This window comes from Cardiocondyla obscurior, linkage group LG02 (genome assembly GCF_019399895.1).
Source record: "Cardiocondyla obscurior isolate alpha-2009 linkage group LG02, Cobs3.1, whole genome shotgun sequence".
Classification (NCBI taxonomy): Eukaryota; Metazoa; Arthropoda; class Insecta; order Hymenoptera; family Formicidae; genus Cardiocondyla; species Cardiocondyla obscurior.
In genome coordinates, this window is record NC_091865.1 from 4,657,082 (window position 1) to 4,673,003 (window position 15,922).

General features: G+C 45.0%; 2 protein-coding genes across 2 annotated transcripts in view; one reads left to right on the forward strand and one right to left on the reverse strand.

Moving 5' to 3' along the window:
* Positions 1 to 458: 458 nt before the first annotated feature.
* Positions 459 to 5,468, forward strand: LOC139109655 (uncharacterized). The gene has a single exon (XM_070668904.1). It carries the CDS (start codon positions 459 to 461, stop codon positions 5,466 to 5,468), a length of 5,010 nt encoding a protein of 1,669 aa, XP_070525005.1.
* A 1,521-nt stretch (positions 5,469 to 6,989) lies between these two features.
* Positions 6,990 to 15,922, reverse strand: part of LOC139109062 (odorant receptor 10-like) — a 98,647-nt gene continuing 89,714 nt past the window's right edge. The window contains exons 4-7 of the mRNA XM_070667882.1: positions 10,226 to 10,325; positions 7,884 to 7,985; positions 7,642 to 7,800; positions 6,990 to 7,401 (exon numbers count right to left, since the gene is read on the reverse strand). Of these exons, the coding sequence (XP_070523983.1) occupies positions 7,333 to 7,401; positions 7,642 to 7,800; positions 7,884 to 7,985; positions 10,226 to 10,325 (430 nt within the window). The 3' untranslated portion in view covers positions 6,990 to 7,332. The remainder of the gene's footprint in view (positions 7,402 to 7,641; positions 7,801 to 7,883; positions 7,986 to 10,225; positions 10,326 to 15,922) is intronic.

The window sequence follows — 15,922 nt, forward strand, 5'->3', positions numbered from 1 at the left end:
CGTGACGCGGTGTGTCGGGCGTCACGGCGTGTTGTGATCCAGCGGCGTGTTGCGCTGGATCGCTATCGCGCGATCGTTTTTCAGCCAATGCCTGGGCTTAGCGATCGTTTTTGCCTTTTTTGGGCATTACCGCGAATTCGCGAGCGGTTTCTGGGAAGGAATGCCCGGGAACTCCAGTCGCGAAAAAGTCGGTGGAATAAGCGCGTCGAAACTGCGAGAACTCCGAATTCAGAAAAGGCGATCGAAAGTTGCGGCACCGTGCGAGTGCTTGGCGAGACCGCGAAGCGTCTAAGTGCAGTTTAGCCGTGCTGGCGAAATTGCAACCTTGTAAATATTGTAAAATAAAGTGTGTTTTTTTTGTGTGTGTAATTTGTCGGACTTATTGAATTCGCGCACCGTGCTCTCAAAAACATTTTGGTCCTTCGAGCCGGATACTAGCCGTGGGCGATTTAAGTGCCATGGCGACGAAGGAAGACGGAAGTGCCACCCAGACGCCGGGGAAGCGGGCGGTCGTAGTGAGCCCGGAGTTGGAGGCTCTGCTGCGCGGGCAGCAAGAACTCCACGGCCGAATTGCGCGAGCCGTGGAAAACCTGAAGAAGATGGGAGCGAGCAAAATTACCGCGGGGGCTATCGACAGTAAGTTGAAGCTCCTCGATAATTACTGGGCGAAATTTGAGAACGCTCATGAGGCCCTGAGAAACGACCACTGGCCGAGCATGATCGAATGCGATTATACTCGCAACGATTTTTTCGGGTTGGTCGAGGAGGCCTACGTGGATCAACGCGCCGCCCTGTTGGAGGCGCGTGAGGAAATCAGGCGGGATAACGAAAGGAGCGAAATGTCCTCGGTGGTACAGGGGTCCCAGAGCAAGAGGAAGCTGCCCCAACTGCAACTGCCGTCGTTCGCGGGCCGATTCGAGGACTGGCCTAATTTCAAGGACAGGTTTGAGTCCGTCATCGCGCAGGATGCCTCACTGTCAAATGTTGACAAGCTACACTACCTGCGGAGCTGCTTAAAGGGAGACGCTGAGCAGCTCGTAAAAAACATCGCAACCACCGGAGAAAATTACAGCCGCGTCTGGAAATTGCTCTCCGACAACTACGCGAATAAACGGCTCCTGCTACGCTCTGTCCTCGCAAATTTTTTGGCGTTGCCGAAATTGAAGAACGAGTCGGCGGCAGATCTTCGGCGTTTGTACCACGGCATGCTGCAGACCGTGGGCTCACTGGAGGGCATCGGGCGACCCATCGCGGAGTGCGATTTATTTCTGCACATCGTGGTCGAGGCGCTCGACGTCAAATCGCGACGAGAATGGGAGACGGCGGAGGGCAACTCTGTGGAGCCGTCTTCTTACGAGAGACTAAAAGAATTTCTTGAGCGGCGATTGCGGGCCCTTGACGCGTTGCAGGTCAGCGGAGTGGAGCGCGGCAGTGCGGCGGGGAAGACAGGAGCGGGCGCGCGGGCCGCGCGTTCACTTCTCGTGTGCGACAAACCGCGCCCTTCGCAGTGTTCCTTGTGTCAGGGCGCTCATTATGTTCTCTCGTGCAAAGAATTCCAGAAGAGAACGCCGCGAGAACGACGCGAATTGGCGCGAAAAAATGATTTGTGCACGAACTGTTTCGGGAAGCATCGACTGGACGCGTGTCCGTCGACGAAAACGTGCGTGACGTGTCACCGGCGGCACCATAGCTCGATCCACGAGGTGTTTGCGGCGGAGGAGGCCGCATTGCCCCGCATTGCCCCGCACTTCTCGCCCTCGGAACCGTTCCGGATTTCCGCGTTGATTTTGCCGCGAGTGTCAGGATCCGGCGGCGGCCTCGCGCGAATCGCGGAGAAATGGCCTCACGTGCGCGGGCTGAGGCTGGCCGATCCAGACTTTGATGTGTGTCAGACGGTGGAGGTGCTACTGGGAGCGGAGGTCTACGCGAACATTGTGCGTGAGGGCCTACGGAGAGGAGGGCCGGACGTTCCAGTGGCAGTGAATACCACGCTAGGATGGATTCTGGCGGGAGCGGTGCGCGACTCGTCGAGCGGTCTCGTGGGCTCGGTGTTTACGTGCACGACGGACGACGACCTCGGATCGCTGGTCGCCCGATTCTGGCAGCAGGAGGAACCCGCGCGCGGTCCTCCCCCGATGTCGGCGGAAGAAAAGGAGTGCGAAGCGCATTTCGTGCGGACGCACTCGCGAACGGCCTCTGGACGATACGTGGTGCGCCTCCCGGTGCGTGAGCCGTTGCCGAATCTCGAGGATTCCGAGCGCGTAGCGCGACGAACACTCGCCGGAGTGGAACGTCGCCTCGCCGGGAATGAACGACTGTACAAGCTGTACTCGGACTTTATGAAGGAGTTTCTGACGCTGGGCCACATGGCGCCCGTGCCGAGTGCCGCCGGACAGAGCGGAGGAAGGGTATGCTACTTGCCTCACCATGGAGTGATGAAGGGGGAAGGTCCAGCGGCTAAAATCCGAGTCGTCTTCAACGGCTCGGCTCGGATTTCCAATGGAGTAACGCTGAATGAGTTGCTTCGATGTGGGCCAAATTTGCTACCGGCCCTCGCGGATATCCTGACGCGATGGAGACGACATAAGTTTGCCGCAACTACGGACGTGGCCAAGATGTATCGGCAGGTGCTGATCCACGAGGATGACCACGATCTGCAGCGCGTGCTATGGAGGGGGAGCCCGGGTGAGCCGGTGCAGACGTTCCGGCTCAGAACCGTTACTTACGGTCTTGCCTGTGCCCCGTTCCTGGCCGTCCGGACAATGAGGCAGTTGGCCATCGACGAAGGAGCACGTTTCCCGCAGGGCGCGGACGCCTTGCTTCGGGAGACGTATGTCGACGACGTCCTGACCGGGGCGGATAGCTTGGGTGCGGCGCGAGAGAAACTGCGTGAGCTCTCCGCGATTTGCGAGGCAGGCGGCTTCCCGCTTAGGAAATGGGCGGCGAGCGACGGGAAACTCCTGGAGACCATCCCGAGGGAGCATCGCCTGGATGGAGCCGTGGAATGGAGCCCGGAGGATACGCTGTCGGCGCTGGGACTGCGCTGGCATCCGCTGCGCGATGCCTTCCGATTTCGAGTGCCGAGTTCGGACACTCGACCTCCCACGAAGCGGCGGGTTCTCTCGGAATCCGCGCGGCTGTACGACCCGCTGGGCTGGCTTGCTCCGGTGACTGTGAGTGCCAAGCTCATGATCCAGACTCTGTGGCTTCGAGGAGTGGCGTGGGATGACGCCTTGGACGCGGGAGATGCCGCCGCTTGGATGGCGTTTCGAGCTGAATTGCCGCTCTTGGAGGCGGTGGAGCTGCCTCGGTGGCTGCGGACGTCGGCCTCGCGTCCCTCGATCCGGCTGCACGGATTTTCGGATGCGTCCGAGAGGGCTTACGCTGCGGTGGTCTACCTGCAGGTGGACGAGGAGAAGAAGAATTCGGGCGGCCGAGTCACCCTGCTTGGTGCCAAGACTCGGGTGGCGCCGCTGCGCAGGGTGTCTCTCCCCCGCCTGGAGTTATGCGGAGCGGCCTTGCTGGCGGAGGTGGTGGAGCATTTCAGAGCTCTTCTGGACCTTCCGACGAGCGCCGTGCACCTCTGGACTGACTCGACGGTGGCCTTGGCGTGGATACGGGGACACCCCGCGAAATGGACCACTTATGTGGCGAACCGAGTCGCCGAAATTCAGCGCAATTTTCCTGGCGATCATTGGCGGCATCTTCGTGGGGTCGACAACCCCGCTGATTGCGCTTCTCGCGGAGTGAGGCCTCGAGAGCTGGTGGAGCATCCGTTGTGGTGGACGGGCCCCCCTTGGTTGCGGGATGGAGCACCCCCGGGCGAGGAGAAGCAGACGACAATGACGGGGATGGAGCTGGAGGAGGCGGCAAGAGAGCGGCGTGCGGGGACGGCGTTGACGGCGGCAGTAGTGGAGGAGAGCGAGATTCTCCTTCGCTTTTCGAGGCTAAACCATTTGCTTCGATTCACCGCTCGCTGTCTGCGTTGGCGACGCAGAGCGAGCGGTGGCATTGTAGTTCCAGGAACTCTGACGGCCGGTGAACTCGAGGAGGCTGAGACCCTGTGGACGCGAGCGGTTCAGGGCCTGTGGTTTGCGGAGGAGGTGGAGGACATCCGGACTGGCGCTCCGTTACCGCGGCGCAGTGACCTGCTTCGGCTGACGCCGTTCCTGGACGAGAGGGGCGTGCTGAGGGTCGGCGGGAGAGTGAGGCACGCGCTGGTGCCTCTGGACCAGCGGCACCCTGTCATCTTGCCACGGGACTCCGGCTGGACGAGACTCCTGGTGGATGCTTGCCACCGGCGCGTGTTGCACGGGGGGGTGCAACTCACCCTGGCCGTGCTGCGACAGCGCTACTGGGTGCTGTGCGGGCGCTCGGTGGTCAAGCGGCTGATACACGGCTGCGTGCGGTGTGCGAGATGGCGGGCGGCACACCCGCAGCCTCTCATGGGCGATCTTCCTCGGGAAAGAGTGCGTCCGTCGCGGCCCTTCCTTCACACGGGCATTGATTATGCGGGTCCCGTCTGGATGCGATGTTCGCGGGGGCGCGGCCAGAAATCATTCCGCGGGTTTCTGGCGATTTTTGTATGTTTCGCGACTAGAGCCGTACACCTGGAGGCCGTCTCCGATTATTCCGCCGACGCGTTCCTGGCTGCGTACCGACGTTTCGTATCTCGGCGCGGGTTGTGTGCCACGATGTGGAGCGATCGGGGCACCACTTTTGTCGGAGCGGACGCTCAGCTGCGCGCCTTTCTGCGGGGGATAGAACGCGAGAGCCCGTGGACGAACCGACTCGCGAATGACGGAGTGGCGTGGAGATTCAATCCGCCCGGAGCCCCTCACTTCGGTGGCCTGTGGGAAGCTGCGGTGCGCTCCACGAAGCATCACTTGAGGAGGGTGATTGGCGAGACTTCCCTCACGTTTGAGGAGCTTACCACCTTGCTCTCGGAGGTGGAGGCGTGTCTCAACTCACGCCCTTTGGCGCCGCTTTCGGACGACCCGGACGACGTTGAGGCATTAACGCCGGGACATTTTCTAATTGGAGCGGCGTTGAACTCCGTTCCCGAAGCTCGCCTGGACTGCATACCGGAGGCCGACTTGACGAGATGGCGGGTGCTGCAGCGGATGCGGGATCATTTTTGGCGACGGTGGGCGGCGGAGGTCCTCCAAACCATGGCAGCGCGCCCCAAGTGGTTACGGCGGGCGGAGAACGTTCGCGTGGGCACTCTGTGCCTCATCCGCGGAGAAAACACGCCACCGACGCGGTGGCCTCTCGCGCGCGTTGTAGATGTGCATCCCGGGGCGGACGGACAGGTGCGCGTGGTGTCCGTGCGGACCGCGACATCGACGTTTAAACGCCCGGTCGTTAAAATCGTGCCGCTGTTCGCGACCAGTTGCACGGGCGAGGCGGTGAAGGACAGGGGGGCAACGCGCGAGGAAACGGATCCCGGGAAATTAGTATGCACTTAAATGTGAATAGAAATCAATCGGCAGAACGACTGCCGAGGCGGGCGGCATGTCGAACATTCAGCTGCCGCGTGCGGCCTCGCGTGAAAAGCGTGACGAGCCGACGCGTGCTCGCTATTTTGGGCTCGAACAGCTGATCGCGACGCGCTGTCAGGCCCCTAGCGCGTGACGCGGTGTGTCGGGCGTCACGGCGTGTTGTGATCCAGCGGCGTGTTGCGCTGGATCGCTATCGCGCGATCGTTTTTCAGCCAATGCCTGGGCTTAGCGATCGTTTTTGCCTTTTTTGGGCATTACCGCGAATTCGCGAGCGGTTTCTGGGAAGGAATGCCCGGGAACTCCAGTCGCGAAAAAGTCGGTGGAATAAGCGCGTCGGAACTGCGAGAACTCCGAATTCAGAAAAGGCGATCGAAAGTTGCGGCACCGTGCGAGTGCTTGGCGAGACCGCGAAGCGTCTAAGTGCAGTTTAGCCGTGCTGGCGAAATTGCAACCTTGTAAATATTGTAAAATAAAGTGTGTTTTTTTTGTGTGTGTAATTTGTCGGACTTATTGAATTCGCGCACCGTGCTCTCAAAAACAGTGACCGTTCCTCTATCCGCAACTTAAGGACGCGCTGTGTCGTGGTGATTGGAACCTACTCATCTCAGGGATTATTGCAGCTAGTTTTTCTTCTCCGAGGTTAGCGGTTATTATGCTAACACAGAAAAAGTCCTATACTATTTTGTAAAATTCTCATTTGTTATTGGAAAAATAAATAAAAATGTTTAGCGTAAGAGCGACAAATAAGCTGTGGATAAGTGTTGCGCTTACTCACCCTCAACTTCCTTGTCTAGCTATTACGCTAGACATTTTAATTTTATTCTCAATAACGGTTGAGAATTTTACAAAGATGTATAGGGTTTTTCTATTTGTTTTGACAAGCCTTATTTACTCCCGAAAGAAAAATATTATACTATGGAACACCCTATTATACAGGGCGTCCCACACATAACGAAGGATACTGAGAGAATAGATAGAATTGATTGAGACAAGTAGAAAAGTCCCGTACCATTTTGCAAAATTCTCAACCGTTATTGAGAAAAAAATTAAAATGTATAAATTGTATAGGCGTAAGAGCGACAAGGTTGCTGCGCGTGAGTGAGCGCGACAGGCGACGGCACCATTCCTAGCCATTCGCCTGTCGCGCTCACTCGCCCGCAGCTTCCTTGTTGCTCTTGCGCTAGACAAATTAATTTTTTTCTCAATAACGGTTGAGAATTTTGCAAAATGGTACGGGACTTTTCTACTTGTCTCAATCAATTCTATCTATCCTCCCAGTATCTTTTGTTATGTCTGGGACACCCTGTATATAATTATTGTTTAGCACCAAATTCAAGTCGAAAATCAAAGATAATGAAACAGGCAATTTCGGTGTCCCAATTATTTCAAATTTACAAATTAGTTGTTTTTAGAATTCCCTTAAGCGTTCAGATAGTTCGTGTTGATTTACTCACTCGGGTATGAAAAGACATGTCATGTATTGTTACCTTACCTTTTTTACATGGTGGAGTTTGTGAACGCACCTCTGCTGATCCGAGATCTAATGCGTATCCAACCACAGAAAGATTGGATTTGACGAACTCAAACCTTGAACATTTTTTGCGTGATTGTAGACGTCTCATTAAGAATTTTTTAGTTAATTCTGCAACTTTGGCAAAAAATTTTTTTCTTTCCGCTATTCGGTATCGAACATTGACAAATTTGTCAACAAAAACTTTTTCAAATTTTATTAACATATACATAATTAGAGTATAGTTTTTATTTTGTTTATATCATACTTGAAATTCAAAAAATTAAAATATTTTTTCTAAAGTTTTTCTTTTATATTATTTTATCTTGTATCATCGTCAGATAGAATCATTCGAAAAGTCGTCAAAAAAGAAAATGCTGTCGAAACGTACTGCAAAATTATTTTAAAAAACTTGTAAACGCAAGTAAATATTATTATATTACATGAAGTGCTGTTTGTAATAAGATGCATATGAATATCAATAACATATAATTAATTTACTTAAAAATTATAAACACTTACTAAAAAGAAAATCACATATAATAAGAAATATAATACAAATTAAAATAAAGTAATTTAAATTAAAAGTGTATTAAAAAAATTAAAACATTGCACATTATGTTTCCTTACAGATGAATAATGTTGGAACGTTAAAGCTGATAACAAACCAGGGACAGTTATAATTACAGGTTGCTGACAGCGAAGCAATGTGTATAACATAATTTTTTGCGAATTAATTTCATGCTTATACCATAATGAATCATATGCAGCTTCTGCAATATCAGAACTCTGAAATATTTTTTAAGTTATAAATGCGCCAAACACGTTTACGGTATCTCATTTCATTGGTTAATTTTTATTTTCAAACTTACTATGGTCATTAAATAATCAGCTGGCCATGCACATAAAAGAACTTTTGCCAATGATGAAATACATACTACAAAAAATTCTGCTTTTACGGATAATGGCAGTCGCTAAAAAGAAGTGGTAAAAATAATTTACTATTAATTATTTACAAACAATATTGTTCTATTTATGCCATAAATTTTAATTAAATTTATATAATATACATAAAGAATCTTTTTACCTACAAAATATATTTAAAGAAGAAAGTCTATGTAATGCAAAAGAAATTATATTAATAATATTAATTAAAATTTTTTTTTTATATTACATTATATTTCAATTTTAAGAAATTAACTTTAATTATCTACAATTCATGTACTGCAGAGTTGTGTACTAAAATTTAATTTAATTTTCTTTCTCATTATACAGGATGTCCCAGACATAACAAAGGATATTGGGAGGATAGATAGAATTGATTGAGACAAGTAGAAAAGTCCTGTACCATTGTTATCGCGACAATTTTTATAATCTAACTTAAAATTCGAGACAACGAAAAGGCTGTAGAAAACCGGTATATTAACACCGACGCGAAAATAATAAAGCGAAAATAATAAATAGATCAAAAACAGCGTAAGGCCAACGACCGACCGACAAATAGATTATAGAAAAACGGCCGAAAAGATGTATACAACACCGAAGGGTTATCGACTGCCTCAAGATAATTCGACGCGAATCGACGACAAGATCCTTTGTTTTCGGTGCCGATAAATAGAAGAGCATTAACACGCGCCAGTCAGTCGTCACGAAAAAATTATAACGATCCGATAAAAAATTGTAATCATTGTCTGGCTCGAATTGTCTGCCCGACACTGGACTCGCGCCAATCTCTCATCTTTGAGAAGAGAAAATATAATTATATTGTTAAATTATAATTACGAGAGTCCGATCATTTACAAAATTCCGCACGAGATCCCAGAGGAAAGGAAGGAAGACTCGTTCAACCGAACGAGTGAGATCGGCCTCGACAACCATTTTGCGAAATTTTCAACCGTTATTGAGAAAAAAATTAAAATGTATAAATTGTATAGGCGTAAAAGCGACAAGGATGCTGCGCGTGAGTGAGCGCGACAGGCGAATCGCTAGAAATGGCGCCGTCGCCTGTCGCATTCATTCACGCGCAGCATCCTTGTCGCTCTTACGCCTATGCAATTTATACATTTTAATTTTTTTCTCAATAACGGTTGAGAATTTTGCAAAATGGTACGAGACTTTTCTACTTGTCTCAATCAATTCTATCTATCCTCCCAGTATCCTTTGTTATGTCTGGGACACCCTGTATAGGGTGTTCCATACCTTATAACCCACCCGGGGGACATGGGTAGTTCTAATTATTTCGAACAAGAAAGTTCCATACCATTTTTTAAATTTGGGCGTTTATTTGCGAGAAATCAACATTTTAAAATTTATTATATTCAACCGAGAGCGAGACGATGCGACGACGCGCGAGCGAGCGGTGCGGCGACGCGCGAGTGACACGATGTGACCGAAACGATACGACGACGTCGCATTGTCTCGGACGCACGTCATCGTATAGTTTCGGTCGCATCGTGTCACTCGCGCGTCGCCGCATCGTCTCGCTCGCGCGTCGTCGCATCGTCTCACTCGCGTGATGTCTTTAACCACGTCTCGCGTATAGCCGCACCGCTCGCTCGCGCGTTGTCGCATCGTCTCGCTCTCAGTCGGATATAATAAATTTTACAACGTTGATTTCTTGCAAATAAACGCTCAACTTAAAAAATGGTATGGGATTTTCTTGTTCGAAATAATTAGAACTACCCATGTCTCCCGAGTGGGTCATAAGATATGGGACACCCTGTATATTTGTTTTACGATAAAAATGTATAGGGTTGAAAATGTGTATTTTAATGAGATCTACAACTTTTATCTGAAACATTCTTCAAAATTTTTAATCGTTTAAAAAATAATTACAAAAAATTATTTGATAGTTTTTCCATAGTTTGCACCGTATAAAAATCAATTTCTACTAACTTCGATTACGAGACTCGTAATCAGTGCATCAAAATACATAAGTACATGTAGTGGCAACAAAATTGGGTGTCCGATGTTTTCAGAAGCACACCCTAACAAAAAAAATTTTTAATCAACACAATTAATAGTTTTGTTTAAAAAAATTCCTAAACATCGCATTTATTTTTTCGCGTTACATGGACTTCTCCACTTAATGTAATGTAAAATTCATGTATATTTTATAATTCATCATTTTACATTTTATATTTTACTCTTTACATATTTTATTTTATATTTTATATTTTAGAATTATAATTTAAAGAATTATATACAAACATACGCTGAGAATAGTAACACCACCGAATACTAAGGAATATGTGCTAACTCCAAGTGATGACAACACTACGTATGAAATGGACAAGCTCACTTCTTGAGCAAATCTATAGTGATATATTATACAAAATTAATCAAAGTAAATAAACCACCTTTGTATTATAGAATGTGAATTTTCGACTGCCTCTTAGGAAAGTTTTATAGCTTACATTACGTATTCTACATATTTTTAATAGTATTATTGTTAATTGCAGTCGATAATTTACTACTTGTAGACTTCCATTTTTAGTGCATAAGTGTTCGACACGAAGAGGACGGTGTAAACTTTAAAAAAAGAAAGAGAAAAAAGGATAGTATCGGAAAAAATAAAAATGAGAGAAAAGAAAGTGCGTGTATGAGAAAAGGTGCTATTGCAGGAAAGGTTAGAAAAAGCAAGGTCGAAAGGAAAGAGGGGCATATTAAGAGAGACTGAGCAAAACTAAGAATAGGTTAGACTGGGATTAAAAATTGAGAGAGGGACAGCGACAAGAAAGAAAAGACGGCGTAGATAACGAAGATGGTAGAGAAGAAAGTAAGACAAAGAGGATAAACAGTAGAAAAGAAGGATAAGCACGGAGAAAATTGAAGTAAACAGAAAAGTGAAACATAGGAGAAAGCATAAAGGAAAAAATAAGGAAAAAATTAGACAGTGGAAAAGTGCCTTAAGAAAGAGTGATAGATGGTAAATTAAAAAGATTAAGCGTAGAGGGGAAGTGAAACGAAAAAAGAGGAAGTTTCAAGAATATAGAAGAGATAATTATAATGATAAACGGAGGAGTAAAAAAGGAAGAAAGAAAGGATGTAGTTTAATAAAAATAAGAAAATTCTGAGATCGTCAATAGGAAAAGTAAAGAAGAAGGAAGAAAAAATGGAAAAATTATTTAAGAATTGGAAATAAAAGATCTAGAAAATGATGGATAACATAAGAAAAAATTTGAAAAAATAATATAAAAAAATGAGGGAAAAAATTACAAAAGAAATGGAGAAAAGGAGGGGGTAAAAGAAAAAAGGAGATAAGAGAATTGAGAAAAAGGTTGAAGCGACGGAACGAAGAGTAGAAGAGAGATAAAGAGAAGTTGAAAAAAAAATGGTAGCATAAGAGAATAAGAAAGAAAAGATCAGAATAAAAAGAGGAGAAAATAAGCAAAAAGAAGGAGGGGGCAGAAATAATAAAAGAAATGAATAAAATAAGAGTGGAAGTCATAAAGAAAAAGTTGAACAAGGGAGGAAAGACGGAAGAATATTATAATTAGAAAATTAGAAGTAAATAAAAAAAAATAAAAAATAGAAAACATCTGAGAAGCAATAGAGATAGAATTAAAAATTGTAGAAGTATAGAGAGCAGGGAGAGAAAGAATAGATGTTGGAAAAAGGCATAAAATTTTGGTATAATATTTCTGACGCCTTCGCGACGCGCCGTTAATACGAGATCTCCGGCGTAGGATTTCGTTAACAAAAAAATCGTTTAAAATTTTTATTGCGTGCCCTATCTTGGGCCTGGCGACAGCAAACGCATATGAAAATTGAGCTGTCTGGTTCCCCGAGCGTCGGAAACTCCCGAAGATAACGTTAAGAACAAAGGATCTTGCTGCAGATCCCTGCGACTTTTCCGACTCAGCGTCAGTCTCGCTACGCTAGTTCGACGACTAACATCGCGAATCAGTCTGGATTCTGTATCACTTATTGTGTGTATTAAAGCAAAATAAATTGCATCGCAAAAAGCAAGAACAAAACAATCAGTTCTCTTTTTTTTTTAATAATAGCTAAAAAGCTTTCCGGCACTCCTGAGAAACAGCGTCGCGCACGCGGTTTGACGACTCGGCCGGCCGATCGTCAAGTGTAGTGAGAAAAGGAGGCGGTGTCTTTGAAATCGGACCGAAATGTGCAACTAATTCCGAGCACTGATTTATTCGATTCTGCTACCGTATTCACCTAGAGTGCACGGTCACATCTGACCGTTCCGGCAATCTCACGCACGCGGATCGTGACACGTTCACGCGTGTGCACGTAAACAAGAAGAAAAAAAAAGTGCTAAGCTAGCAGAGAAAAAACAAAGAAGAGTGCTGAAAAAAGCCGCTCTCATTTAAGGGTCAATATTAAATAAATTTAAAAAATATTAGCTGCTAATATTCGGTTTTAAGGGTGAAACTACCCCACAAAGTTAAAACCGAATTATATTAAATGTACAAATAAATTTCCGCCGTTTTTTATAAAAAATTGGGCATTTGTTACAAACAAACGGTACATGTGTTTTAATCGAAGTGTTGTCCGTCGTTTGTCACTACTTTTTGCCATCTTTCAGGCAGCATACGGATACCGCATCGGAAGAATTCTTCACTTTTTGAGTTTATCGACGAATCGATCCAATTTTTCGTATCTTCATATGATATGAAGTGCTGTTCAGACAAGCTATGCGCCATCGATCGAGACAAATGGAAATCAGATGAAGCAATGTCTGGCGAATATGGCGGGTGAAGTAAAACTTCCCAATTAAGTGTTTGCAGATAAGTCTTGACAGGCGTCAGTTCATGTGAAATTCAATGTCCTTGTTTCTGAATCATTCCCAATGATTTCAACCGATGTAAAACTGCTTGCTGAGTCACTTTTAATGTAAGTGCAAGTTCTTCTTGCGTTTGGCACGAATCTTTATTCAGTAATTTTTCCAATTCTACGTTGTCGTACACTTTCGGTCTTTCGCTACGTTTTTTGTCGTTGATGTTAAAATCACCGTTCTTGAACTTTTGAAACCACCCACTACAACTTCTTTCACTTAAGACAGTCTCACCGTATACTTCTAAAAGCAATCAATGCGCCTCAGCTGCAGATTTCTTCAAATTGAAGAAATAAGTTAATAGTTCCCGCATATGACGCTTATTTGGTTCAAAACTTGACATTTTCGCACATAAAAAATATACTATTTTGATAAAAATTAACTAATATGTCAAGGTCAACTTGTTAACAAGTGTTCAACTTTACGACAATGACGTTTTAAATAACAATTTTAATCGTAACTTACTGGTAGCACCAACTTTGATTAAACGGAGGAAACTTATTTGTACACCTAATACTTTTTTCGATATATTTCGAAAACTATTTAAAATATCAAAAAATGTTTCATACAAAAGTTTTATGGTAAAAAAAAGTTTTATTTAACTACAGTAACAAAATAAAAAAAAATTTTTGTTTAACAAATTTTATTTGTTTGACTATTGTTTCTTTAATTAACAATAAGAACGAATTGTATTCCGTAAAATAATTCTGGACTGGTTCTATTGATATGAGGGATGGCAAGTGGCGTATCTGGGAGGAAATGCTAATGAGACACTCAATTTAGGCAGAAAAAGGTTATTTATTTTAGGCATAAAAACCCTCCCCCTGCTTGGGAGGAGGGAAAAGCCTTAAAAATTCAAATCATAATATATACAGAATATGTTGCAATTCTTGCCCTAAGGCCATCTTGTGCGATCCCGTCGGCGGCATCTGCGCATGCGGCTTACAGCATCGCGCAATGTCTTTATAAACATTTGCTCTGTTTGCAACCGGCGAGATCCAGCAAGCTCCACTTCTCGTGCCGTCGCTGTTTCTCGGCAAACCTGCTTAGAGCCCACAACTCAAGCAATGACGAGCTCACTCAGAGTGCCGTCGTCGGTCAGGCGCAAGCCTGCCACGTGCCGAGCAGCCATGCCATCGGCCTGTTACGCACGTGGCCCTTTGACGCTTACCTTTTCCTCCTAAACCTTCCAAGACGACCCTCTGGCCACTCTCCCGCGCCTCTCCTCTCTACGCTCCACACACTTCCTTCCTTCACACCCTTCCCTTCCTTTTCTCTGCTTGTTTCGTGGCTCTCCTTTCCTTTCTTTTCCTGCTGCTCGCGTTGGTCTCCTGCTGTGTCAAAACCTCGCTGCTCACTACTTCCTTCTTCTCTCTTCAATTCTTCTTTTTGCCACTCATTACCGGTGGCGCTTGCATCGGCATTTGCTGCCCAGCAGCGCAATGCCCACGCCGGGCTATTCAAATTCGGTTGCATACACATGTAACCGAACAATTATAAAATTTTAATTTTATTACTACAGATATATGGAACTATTATTACCACAAAACTTTCGTATAAAACATTTTTTTATATCCTAGTTACTTTTCGAAATATATTAAAAAAAGTATAAAGTCCTCTTAACTTTAAGGGGTATTTTTATCTCTTAAAACCGAATATCAGCAGCTATACAGGCGACGGCATCATTTTAGCTATTCGCCTGTCGCGCTTTCTCACGCGTGACTTCCTTGCGATAGACAAATTAATTTTTTTCTCAATAACCATTGAGAATTTTGCAAAATGGTATAAGACATTTTTATTTTTCTCACCAAGATTCACCTATTCCTGTTCAGTGTGACACATTAAATGATACACTCTGTATATATGTCAATCGCATTATTCGACGACGATTTTTTGTACGCATTGACTACTTTGATGATTTCTGGCTGTTTTGACACCCGTCGTCAAAAATTTATATTTCATCATATACTTTGACGACGTCGTTAAAATAACCATAATGGTAAATCGGTAATTTTGACGACATTTGGTTAGATTGACGACAGTTAATGAATTTATGATTTTGACGACATCTGTACTTTTTTCAGTTTGTGTTAACAATGTAAATTTTTTATCCAAAATTTTGGTAAATGTGAAGAAAACTGATTCACCCTTTGATGTCCATAACAATATTTTTGAAAAAGTTATAAATTTTAACTGATCTCTTACGCGAGACATTGTTTAAGAAATCCGAAAGTTATTGGAAAGTCAATAAATGCTGTCTCAATCGCTTTCTAAATAGACTTATCGTGAAAATTACGGTTAAATTTTATTATAAAAGTGTTTTAATTTTTTCGCTACATATTTACAATCTGAAGGTTAGTAAATTTATTCAAGTTTTAAAAAAATTATTTTAAAAAATAAAATAAATACTTAGAATAGTATTTACTTGGTTTAATTATGAATAAAATTGTAGAGCTTATTTAGTAAGAAATAAAAAAACATTGAGTTTATTAATTTTACAGGAAATTAAGATATGACAAAAAGAATGGAAGCGATTGAGAACTTAAGAAATTTACAACTGTAAGGTTTGCAAGGACAGCGTAGAAATAGAGCGCGCGTATGTAAACTAAGACGAATGCATATCGTCCCGCTTGTAGCGCTATTGGCCAAAGCACGCGTAGGAATATTAGACATACAGCGCGTCAGGAGCGTGAAGAGCGGCAGGCAGTAGGTAACGAGAGCACCGAGAGTAATAGTTGTGAGCACGCGTTCTTCGGATAAAGTTCCAAAAAGCGCCTACCCCTGATTTTAATGAAATTTTGGGTGATTACGTAACTTTTCACCCTGATTACGAATATCAAGGTCAAAGTTGGCGGAAACCCCATATTATGGTGTTAGACGCAAAAAACCCATGAAACTTTGCCGTGAAACTTCCAAAAGTACATACCTCTGACATTCAAAGTCACTCCATGGGATTATGTAACTTTTCACCCTGATTATGAATATCAAGGTCAAAGTTGGCGGAAACCCCATATTATGGTGTTAGACGCAAAAAACCCATGAAACCGCACATGTGTGATTAATAATGAAAAATGCCTAATAGGAGGTTCGGCCCCCCTGCGGGGGGCCTCACGA